Source organism: Protopterus annectens, chromosome 14.part0, assembly GCF_019279795.1.
Source record: "Protopterus annectens isolate FY-2018-M chromosome 14.part0, PAN1.0, whole genome shotgun sequence".
Lineage (NCBI taxonomy): Eukaryota > Metazoa > Chordata > Ceratodontiformes > Protopteridae > Protopterus > Protopterus annectens.
Window position 1 is genome coordinate 477740532 of NC_056748.1, and position 12280 is coordinate 477752811.

The following is a 12280-nucleotide window of genomic DNA, read 5'->3' on the forward strand; positions in this document are numbered from 1 at the left end:
CCAACTCCTTACATTCCCAAAAATATTTTCCCAATTATCTTTCTTCCGCATCACACCTACAAAATGTGCAATCTGTCTGAGGAAAAATTATTTGGAGTCTACTTGGGATATAAAAATATCTATGCAAACACTTTCAAGCAAAGATCCTAAACTTTCCAGACTTTGTTGAATATTTGGGAGCCAAACCTATATCTCCCACTGTTTTTGTGAATTAACTATGCAGTCTCTCTTCCCAATCCTTTCTAACCTCCTCTGATTGATTCCTATAATTATCTGCAGTATTTTTTATGCCCTAATAATTATTCCTTTTTATAACAGCAGCTTCTGTTCTAGATACTACTAAAAATTCTACCAGTGTTGATCTTTCACTTGGGATCCTCCAATTTATTTTTCTTTGCCTATACTCTGTCAGTACTTTCTAGGTAAGGCAGTCTCTAACCTGCAGTCTAAATGAATTCTTGGTCTCTTCCCATTCTGTTACCTTTCCTGCTATAATTGTTACCAATACCTTCTTTCCTTTGGCAGTTTTCTCCAGTAAATTCCACCCCCCTGTTTTCTGTTCCCTGTTCCCCTAATTGCCTTCATCCCTATCAGTAGAATCTCCTTTCTCCATTCTGAAGCTGGCTTAGTTTTTAGGATACTTTCTGCTACTTTATGAATATAATATTCTGTGTGGTTATTGTTGTTCTATTTAAGGATCTGTGTCCAAAATCTCAGTCTCTCCTTGTTTCTTGAACTTCACCCCTGTTTCCCCATCATCCATTTTATCTTTTTATAGCTTTCTGCTTGTCGTATGTATAGGAGAATTAACTGTGCACCCTCTGAAATACCCTTCAAATCCGGTACTCCCAAACCACCTTCTTCTATTGGAAGGATCAACTTATCCCTATTGACTCTTGCCCTCTTCCCCTCCCAAATAAAATTCATCAACTCTTTATTAATTGCTATCCATAGCTTCTCTGTTTAATAAAAATATGCCTGACTTGTGTATCATATTAAAGGGACTAAAAACATTTTCACTGCTTGTATCTTGATATCCATAAAACAGAGCTTCCAATTTCTCAGTTTTTGTATTATCTTTTGTTTGGTCTATTCCCACTTATCCTTAGCTGTCATAAAAATAATCCTTTTTAATCCCTACTCCAATTTTTTTATTATTTATTTATTTTATTTGACATTTGTTTACTAGGAAACTCTGACTTGGAATGAAGCCAATTTTCAATAGAGGCCTGGGGAGAAATGCTTCAGGCGCATGTCTTTGTAATGTGGGAGGAAACCAGAGTACCTGGAGAAAATCCACACAAATGCAGGGAGGACATGCAGACTCTGCACAGAAGGCAATCCAGCAGAGAATCGAACCAGAGAATCTCTTGCTGTGAAGTGACAATGCTACTGCTGCACCAGTGTGCCATCCAGTGGTACAGCAGCGGTACCCATATTTATGTCCCCATAAATATGGAATATGGTATTGCTGAACCAATTTTAATATGTGGGTACATAGTTTGGAGCTATTGCCTTTGTTTTATCTTCATTCATTCTGTACCCCCAAAAGACTTGAAACTGTGCTCAGAATGTTGCACAACCCTGAAATGTCCTTGTCTGATTTTACCAGGTACAAAATAAAATCATCTGCAAATAGCCAACTTTTCTTGACTACCATTATATCCTTGAATTTCTGAGTGCCTTATTGTCTTTACCAGTGGTTCTAAATATAATGCAAATAAAGGGGAAGGAACACACCCCTGCCTGGTTTCTTGGCTCAAACAGAACATATCAGAGAGGACCACCCCCCCCCCCACACACACACACACACACTTTAATGTTCACCTCTGATCTCTCCTATATTCTGCTAATGAGCCTTATATTTTTTATCAGAGAATACAAATGCTTCCATTCATTGTCCTACTCATAAAGTCCCAGCTTTCTCTGTTGAATGCTTTCTCTTCATCAAGACCCACCAACATAAGTGGTATTTTCTTACTTTCTGTTTCCATGTGGATTATCATTGTTCTTTTAATGTTGTCAAATGTTTGCCTCCCCTCCACACAACTACATTGGTTTATATCTATCAATTCTGGCATCAGCTTTGCCACTCTTAGCCATTTGGTTTAGAATCAGAATGGTCTATATGAAGCTGGAAATGATGACTCTTTACCTTGTTTAGGTATTCCAGCCACTACCACTTTCTATCAGGATGTTGGTGTTTCTCCTTTTAAAATACTGTTGAACAAAACCTTCCAGATCTTTATCACCTTCTTCCCTCCTAGCTTCCAAAGGAATTCCATCTATTCCTGGAGACTTTCCTGTACATTGCTTATACACCATGATTTTTATATCTCCTCATGTTCTAAATGTTAGTAATTGAGCCTCAACTACCTCTAACGTTGGCATATTTACTTCTTCCATAAACATTTTCATTTGTACTTTTTCTTGATTCCCATATTTCTCTGCTTTATACAGATTTTCATAAAATTTCCAAAATATTTCTAATGCTTCTACAGGCATCTGGTTATTTTCCTTATTATAAGTTCCCTAAGCTTGCTAACAACCCTTTCTTTCTGTTGCCTAAGCCATTGTGGTAAAAGTTTTTGTGCTCTGGAGTTATCAAAAACCAGTTGCTTAACAGCAATCTGTCTAAATTCATGCATATTATAGAGACAGTGCCTTATTTTCTCTTTAGTACTCTGCAGTTGCTCCTCCTTGTTCTGTGAGATTCCCCTTATTCTGCAGCACTTTAACCTTTGTCAGTCCATCTAAATAATTCTTGTTAATTCTTAAGCATATCTCTTTTCTTTTGTTTCCATCTTATTTTTAAACTCCATTTTAATTTTGTCCCATTCCCTAGCTATATTTTGGAAACAAATTATATCTTTCTTAATAACTCTTGAATAATTTCTACTACCATTCCTTAAATTTCTCTTTTTAACAGATAGGTGGGGGAAGCACCAGTTTCTCATTTTATTTAATTACTCTGCATTTTTATTTTAGTTATTGTGATGTGATCTGAAATAGTTATTGGATGTATATCAAAACTTTAAATTAAATGCATATGTTCATGTAAAATATAATTTCTTTCAAGCCTAGTCCAGTTTTTGTACCTTGGAGAATAATACATAAATTCTGTCTGAACTCCTACTACTGAAGTCACATTATCCATACCCAGTATTTTCATAAATTTCTTCATAAATCTGCCATCTCTTGTTATATTTTCCCTCCTAGCCCCCCCCCCCCAAGATTTATACTCACTGTTGCAAATCAAAATCTTGTCCCCACCTGCAAGTAATATTCCCTGGCAAGAGCATTTAATGTGCACATTATTAACATTATTGATTCATTATGCACTAAAACTTATATGTGATCTTGATTAAAATAACTGTGCTCTTGCTAACCAAGCTAGATTGGGCATATTACTGGAGAAGATTTCAGGGGTTATTTTGAGTGTAACTAATGAGCTGTTTTGGCGGTTAAGCTTTAATATATTCATGCAACAGATGCATATATATATTTGTATTATGTACATAAGTATATCCATCCTCAACCCCTTTTTCCCATTTTGCACATGAGGTCGAGGTGTCACTTCAGCAGTGACAATCATCTCGAGCTAAGATTTACACTGTCGAGGGATAGCCATGCTGCTGTTATTTTGTGTATGTGTGTGTGTATATATATATATATATATATATATATATATGCATATATGTATATATATATATATATATATATATATATATATATATGTATATATAATATATATATATATATATATATATATATATATATATATATATATATATATATATATATATGGGTCCACTTTGTAAATTCGAAATACTGAAATCTCGAATTGTAGTATTTCGAACTTACAAAGCCACAGACTCACATTTCAAAAACCGGCAGAAGTGCGAAATTCAAAATACCGAAGCACGGATATTTTGAATTTCTGCTTCCAGTGGTAGGGTATGTGGATGTTTGGGTTTAATTTTGGTAAGTTTGTGTGTGTAAGTATGTTGGTTAGGGGTTTAGTGTGTGTAAGTGTGTGTTGTGACTGTTATGTGTGTGTTTGAGGGACTGTACGATGTGTGTCAGTTTCGTTTGTGTTTCTGTTGTGAGATTTAGGAGTCCCACACATGGGTGCAGGGGCCTTGCCCCCCTGCTTGCATGTAGTTTAGATGAGTTTGATTGTGGAGGGGGGGTTTGTGTATGTTTGTGTGTACTGTATGTGTAGCGTAATTACGGGATTTTGAATTTCACGGTTGGTGTGTATTTGAGTTTGTGAGTTGTGATTGGGTTTTTGACTTTGTGGTTTCGAAATACTGAATTTGGAGATTTCAGTATTTCGAAATTACAAAGTGGACCTGTATATATATATATATATATATATATATATATATATCTGTATTTCTGCGCACATACATAAGATAGACCATTGGAAGGTTTGATTTATTCTCTTAATGCAATACTGCTGTCATTGTATATCATTGTTCATTTACAGTGGGCCTTTTATGTATTTATCTCTTTCTCTATCTTTAGACTCAATGGAAACTGAAGAGAAGGAATCTTTGTCACAGTCCAAAAAGTTATTAAACACCCAAAGAAGTCTTCGAACTCTGGCTGTTATCTCCACACATCTTAGCATACTTAAAGAAACCGTCCCAATTCTCCTACAGCACCTTCGAGAAGCACACCAAGGTACTGTAACTTTTTTGTCACCCAAAGCGATGTTTCTTATTCACGGTAAGGGCAATGCTGTCAACGACATTGATAGTTGTCGACTATCTCTTTTGGTACTTCCTTTTTTGAGTTTTGTCTGTCTGTTTATTGTGTGTTCTAACAGTAAAGTTCAGTTTTGGCAAACTGTTGCCATTGGTGAAGAGAATGTTAAATGACTTAAGCACAAAATAAGAGCGTATTTCGTTTTGGTTAAGGCTGTCAAGTAGCTGTGGCTTTAGCATGCATATAAGATCTTTCTAAATGCATTCTCACTACTGGATTATGATCTCATGGAATATTTCCACGACTAGATGTCATGATCATAGAGAACTTTCCTTTAGCAATCATCCAGATGGAGTGTTCTACCTTCTCCATGATGGAAAGTTTTGCATTGATGGAGGCATGCTTGTGAAAGGAAAGAGTGATCCCCTTCTACTCAGATTGTTCTTGTTGCAGTGCATTTGAAAATGTGACTTTTTTTTTTTTTTTTTTTAATGCAGAATTACTTAACATTAGAAAGAAAATGTGTGTCCCTTTAGCATTCATTAAACTTGATGTTCATATCATCAAAGCAACTTTTCTTTTTTCCTGGAAGAAGCCTTATGTTATTTATGTATTGGCATTTGTTTACTGGGAAAGTCCACTGGGCCAGTGAAAGCCCATTTTCAGTGGAGACCCAGGGAGAAAAACTCCAGGCAAACATGACAGAGAAAAACAGAGAAAAAAACATTTTACAGTAAATAAACATAAATTACAAATATACTTTTTACAAATAGAAATAAAAGTGAGAGTTATACAGTAAGAAAAAATAATACAGAATAAAATATAGGTTGCATGAGAATTAAATATTGTAAATTAAAGTAGTATTTTAATATCGACATCAGCAATGTTAAATGCAGTCAAGTACATGCCATCAAAACAAATGATCAGTGCCAGCCAGGTCTCATGGTTAATGTATATTACTGATTTTGAACTCCCAAGTTAAGCAAGCAGTTCAGGAGCTTATAGTGAGGAAGTTGTAAAGTATCTATAGCTGTTGTAGTAGAATACAATTTAAGATGAGGTGAGAAGAGGAAATAGCTGGGGTTTAATAAGATTCAGTAGAAAAATTAAACATTTTTCTGGGGGCTTCAGATGGGCAGATAGAAATAGTAAGTATATTAAGTTATGGCAGAGGTTGAGCATTTTCAAATCCATTTAATGAGGAGATGGTTTTGAAGAGCAGATTTAAAATTGCAAGGGTGCTGTAGTAAGCGGATGTTAGTAGGTAGAATACACCAATTTTTAGCAATGATCCACAAGTATAATAATTGTCCTATGGGTAATTTAGGTTTGTGAACTTGAAGTATCTGCTGTTTGGATTGCAAGGGCCTAGTTAGGTTATAAGGGATGAGTAGCGAGGTGAGTGCAAGGCAGTCTTGAGGTTTATAGACGAGTTTATGAGAAGTTGTGAGCTGAAGAAGTAAAAGGTAGTGAGGGAGTTCTAGCCATTGTAATTTTTTTTTAGTGCAATACAGTGGTGAGTATTATGACGGCTGTTTGCAGCGAGTTTAGCTGTCTTATTATAGCAAGTTTCTGATCTGGATTGCAAGGAGCACTGTAAGTTAGTAAGTAAAGGAGCGCAGTAGGTTAAAGATGGTAACAGGTATGATATTGCTAGCATTTGATTAGTGTGGAGGGAGAGGAACTTATTGCATCTGTAGAGTAATCCTAATTTCTTGTGGGTTTTACTAATATTGCTTTGCTTTGCTTTCTTGTGGGTCTTACTAATATTGCTTTGAATATGCAATTCAAATTTGAGGTTTTCATCAATGATTACTCCCAACAATTTAGTGTGGGCCACTAAATCGATTTTTGTGGAGTTGAGGGAGATTATGTTGATTTCAGCTTTATTTATATGAGATTGTCTCTTGAGTGTGAAAATAATGTTTAGTTTTTTTTTTTTTTTTTGTTTTGGATTTAAAGAGAGGTGATTATTGTGAAGTCAAGCCTCCACATTGGAAAAAGCTGCGTGAGTATTTTGCTGAAGTGTTTTTATATTGGGTGTAGAACAGACTATAGTGGAGTCTGCATACTGGACAAGGGAGCCATGCAGGATAGCTTGGTTTAGCTTGTTAATAGATATTGAATAGAAGAGGGCCTAATATTGAGCCTTGGGGGACACCTGTAGGGTTATGAAGGTAGGGGGAAATGGAATTTTAGCGGCATGCTCTCTGTTTGAAGGATAGATTTTGAATCAGTTAAGAGACTGGAAAGAAAGCCCTATACTTTGGAGGTGAGTGAGGAGTACAGAATGAGAGATTGTATAAAATGCTTTGATAGATCTACTAAGAGGAGAGACACAGTGAGTCCAGAGTACCTAGCTTTATAAACTGTGTCTAAGAAGGAGATTAGAACAGTGGAGGTACTGTGACCTGGGTGGAACCCATGTTGTGTTGGGGAGAGGATGTTGTATTTTAGGAGGCAGCCTAAAAGTTGTTTTTAGAGATGGGAGAAAGTATAGGTTGGTAGTTAGAGATATCACTTGAGGGGCCACTTTTATATAGAGGAATAATGATGGCTTTTTTCCAAAGACTTGGGATGCAAGATTCCTGGATAAATTTGTTAATCAGAATGCTAATGGAGTAGGCCACTGCATCAGCAGCAATTTTTAGAAATTTGGCTGGAATTTTTATCGGCTGAGGTAGAGCAAGGTTTTAATTTTAAAAGGAGTTTTTTAATAAGTCCGTAAGGGATGGGAGAGAGGTTAAATTGTGGGTGTGAGCCTGTTGAGAGCAGCTAGATGGTGGGGTGATAATGCCTCTAGTAGCATGATCCTTGGTGTGTGTGGTGACATGAGCATTCTTATGATTAGTGTGTTGTGGTGGAGAGTGAGGAGAGGTTGTTGAAGTAGAATTATGTGGGAGAGGTAAGGAAAAGGTAGCAGTAATGTTGGCAATAATATCAATAAAAAAGATGTTGAAGATGTTAGCTGTTTGTTCAGGAGGCGTGTCAGGGTGTGGGCAGGGGTTGGATTTGGTGCCAGGGTTTAAAAGAGTATTGATGGAAGACCAAAACATTTTTGGGTTATTTTTTTCTATTTGTTTGCTCATTGTAGTAGTACTGCTGTTTGTCTTTACTGATTAGTTTTTTAGCTTGATTTCAGAGCTGTTTATACTGAATGAGGTCGGAGGGATTTTTGGAATTTAGCCAGATTTTCCATGCTTTATCTCTAGAAGTCATAATTTGTTTAGCTTTGTTAGCCAGGGGGCATTGTTGCTTTTGATTCTGTTGGTTCTGGTGGGAGCTAGATTATCCAGTATATTTAGAAAGGTGTTATTGAATTGAAGTAAGGTGTCATCTAATGGTAGGGTTTTGAGACAATTCCAATTTAGGCTTGATTGGATGTTGTTAGAAGTGAGAGGTTTAAATTGTGTAAGGTTTTGGACATGTTTAATATTATGGACCTTAGTGATGGAAGAGGAAGAATGGACAGCATAGGCTGGGAGATGGTCACTAATATAATTAGACATGGTACCTGAATCTATGTATTTGGAGGGGGTCTGAGACTAAAATCCAATCTAAGATGGAACCTTCATTCGATTGCTTATTGTACCTAGTGGTGGTGGAGATAAGTTAGATGAAGTGGAACAGATTTATGCTAGGGGGTGATTGCTTGCAGGAAATGGTAGCCCAATCAATATTCATGTTGTTTGCAGGAAATGGTAGCCCAGTCAATATTCATGTCTCCAAGAATAATTGTTTCATTCTTATGTCGTAGGAAACCCATAAAAGGATGTTTTCTAAAACTGTTATTTCCTGGGGAATATACAGGACAATTATACCAAGTTTTTTGGAGTGGTTGATTTCCAGAAAGAAAATCAAAATTTCAGTGTTTTGGAACAGAGGGACAGGTTCTTTAAATGGAAAGATATTGAAGGTGTTAGGGTAGATGATAGCAATGCCACCTCCTTTTTTATTTGGCCTGTGTGCTCTAATTGTGCTATAGTTTGGTGGGAGGAACTCAGAGTCTTGTATGGAAGGTTTTAACCGGGTTTCTGTAGCAGCTAGGATATCAGTATTACTGTGTGTGAGCTAGGCTTGCAGTTCTGCAGTTTTATTGCAGATGCTTTGGAAGTTTAGAGTAGAGATGTGAAGAGACTTGTGACCTTTGGAATGGCTATCAAATGGGAGGGTGGAAGTTTGTAAGGCCCCAGAGTTATGGTGCATGTCCAATATATGAGGGATGAAAGGATTTGGGAAAGTTGGAGTACAAAATGAGATAATTTGGAGATGACCTAGATAAGGGAGTTAAGAGAGTTAGGAGTATAAAGTAAAGAGTAGTTCGTGGAGATAATGTGTTTTGTTGAACAGGGAATATAGTTAGTGTGTTATAGGCCAGAGTTAATGTTAGAATAGGAAGACTGTAGTGAGGTTACAGTGATAATATAGTAGTTTGTTTTAGGTTAGAGAGGATGCAGGTGTAATGAAGTAGCATGTGAAAGAAAAAACAGGAGCACTGACAGAGGAAAGAGAAGGATTGCATGTGATAAAATGGGAGACATTTGGAAGGAAGTACAGGAATGGGGAGTACTGAGGGTGATTGAGTGGGAGGAAGTATGAAGGTGAAAGTCAAGGATGGTGTTTGGCTGGTTTGCAAAGCGAAGTGGCTAAGGAAGTATAAATGTAATAAGAGAGGATAGGTGGGAATGGGGGGTAGGTGGAGTGGAGTGAGCCCAAGTATGGCGGGTTGCACCATGAGGCAGCCACAAGCTCCAAGACAAAAAAAAAATCATTTGCTAAAACGAGCCTGCCACAGGTCAGTTTAGCAGGAGTATTTCAGTAGCACTGAATACTGATTATGGGCTGGATATGCAAAAATCTAGAGTACCTTGGGGAGTACTTTAATGTTATTGCAAGGTTAAATCAGCTTGGGGAGCGGAAGCACAGAGAAAGCAGTGATCCTGTTTGTGTGAAAGCCATAAGTATTAAATGCAGGGCAGGTCCTAACACTAAAATGTAAGGTATAATAAACAGTATTAGATGGGACATACACTTGTAACTCTTCTTTTTTATTTTTTGATATAGTTGGTTCCGGAGTAGAGCATTTGCAAGGGATCACAGTTGCAGAGACAAGACAGTCGCAATGTAGAGGGTGCTAACAACTGTAAAAAGAACAGAAAGACAGATGTGAAATCAGTTTGGGGGGAAGGTGGGTGGACAGGAGGTTGTAAGTGATGCAGAGCTTGTAAGAGGTTCAGCTTAAACACTGAGAACTAGCACGCACAAAAACAAAGTACATTAACAAAAGAGTTTCAGTTGCAGAGTTATATTGTTGCTAACAGAGCTATACTTCAGGTATTGACACAAATAGATACCATACTGCAAAACTATCAAAATAGGCAGACAGTCATTTATTCTACTTGTCGAGAACTGTACAGTATTGCAAGTAAGTAAAGCACAACTTCGGGATATATAAAATCAATAATAAAGCAGTCTTTGTGAAAGCGTATGTGATAGAGAAGCTGAGACTAGAACTACACCGGCCACTTAATGCTGACTAACTGTAGACGGATCTCCAGTGCACTAAAACTTAGCTAGCTGGCTAAGTATCGAAGGGTTACGGCACAGATGTACACAGGGATTAGACACTAATAACTACTGCATGTTCAATTGCATTAGTGACCATCATCTGGCATAAACAATGCTATATTATTTGCAACCCTGATGGCCAGCTTAGCAATAGTCCGATGTGTTTTAAATACAAGTGGACCGTAATAAAGGAATAAAAAGGATAGAAACACACTAGCAGAAACATAATCAGCAGTATCATCAAACACTTTCAAAACATAAAGTGAGATAGGCAAAATATAACTTGCGTGGTGAGCACACTAAAACAGGACGCTGAAGCTAGCAGGGACCCACGGTTAAGTGATTTAAAAATGGCGCCCTAGCCACCAGGGTAGCTAAAAAATTTTTGATTCACCAATTAGGGGAGGAGGGGCCACAGCCACCCGTCGTAGCAGGAATGTTGTACCACAGGAAGGTTAAGTCATATCATATGTGCTGTATATTGCACCAAGAGGCAGCCACAAGTTCCAAGACAAAAAAAACAATCAGTTGCTAAAACGAGCCTGCCACAGGTCATTTTTGCAGGAGGATTTCAGTAGTACTGAATACTGATTCTGGGCTGGATATGCAAAAATCTAGAGCTGCTTTAATGTTACGGCAGGGTTAAATCAGCTTGGGGGGGAGGAAGCACAGAGAAAGCATTGATCCTGTCTGTGTGTAAGCCACAAATATTAAATGCAGGACAGGTCATAACTCTAAAATGTAAGGTATAATGAACAGTATTAGATGGGACATGCACTTGTAACTCTTCTTTTTATTTTTGATGTAGTTGGTTCCGGAGTATAGCATTTGCAAGGGTGCACAGTTACAGGGACAAGACAGTCGCAATGTAGAGGGTGCTAACAAGTGGCAGGCACACTGAAAACAGGACACTAAAGCTAGCACGGACCTGTGGTTAAGTTGCTTGAAAAGTTTTCCCTGCTTACACAGTAAACTTAAGTTAGTTATTTTTTGTAATGAGAGACCATTCATCTGTCTGAATTAATAAGTGCTGTAGGGATGGGAAAGAGGTTAAAATGTGGGTGGGAGGGCTGTTGAGAGCAGCTAGATGGTGGGGTGATAATGTCTGGGGGGGTAGCATGATCCTCGGTGTATGTGGTGATATGAGCATTCTTATGATTAGTGTGTTGTGTTGGTGAGTGAGGAGTAGTAGTTGAAGAAACAGAGTTATGCAGGAGAGGTAAGGAAAAGGTAGCTGTAATGTTGGCAATAGTATCAATAAAGAAGGTGTTGAAGATATTAGCTATTTGTGATGATCTTGGTGCTTAAATGCATAACAAATGAAAACCCTAGCTGAAAATGTGATTGTGGGCGAAGATATGTTCAGTGAAGCAAGTCAAAGAGTTGCAGCCACCACAACAGTTTTTCATAGATGGTAACAATTGATTCAAATGAAAGCTAAATGTTTGGGAGAGGGTATGTAAAAAGACTTAGCAGTAGCTGAGTTGACAGTATGAAATTTTATATTCTCAGCAGGTCACCATGATATGAATTAAACAATAGATAGCTGAAGTTAAAAATGAAATGGATGAATTAGGTGGCCAGGCAGAAATGTTGATCAGCAGTTGATTGCAGTGGAGAATGAGGCTCTGAGAAAGCATTTGAGACTGACAGTAATTTTAGGAGTCAGGTACTCAATGTGTTTATTTTTATAAACATCTTTATTATGTCACAACCGAAACAATGACATATATGTGCACATGTATTAACAGAAAATAAAACAAACCACAGCAATGTCTCATTGTTTTCATATAGCATGCATGTATGTTTTCTTGTTTAACATTTGATCATTTCTTCCAAGATTACATAAATAGCATACATTTATCAATTCCTGCCATCTGTTAAACCTCCTTCTTCCTCCTGAGTATTATTTTGCATTATATATTGCTCCCAAAATATGTCATTTGCTCTTTCCGATCTCACCACCAGTTCTTTTATCTCTCTTACAATATTCAGTACT

General features: G+C 37.3%; 1 protein-coding gene across 1 annotated transcript in view; it reads left to right on the top strand.

Annotated features, from left to right (window-relative positions):
• The window catches only part of MMS19 (MMS19 homolog, cytosolic iron-sulfur assembly component), a 2295919-nt gene that overhangs the window by 1255955 nt on the left and 1027684 nt on the right, over positions 1 to 12280 (top strand). The window contains exon 16 of the mRNA XM_044055580.1: positions 4531 to 4689. Coding sequence (XP_043911515.1) covers positions 4531 to 4689 — 159 coding nt within the window. The remainder of the gene's footprint in view (positions 1 to 4530; positions 4690 to 12280) is intronic.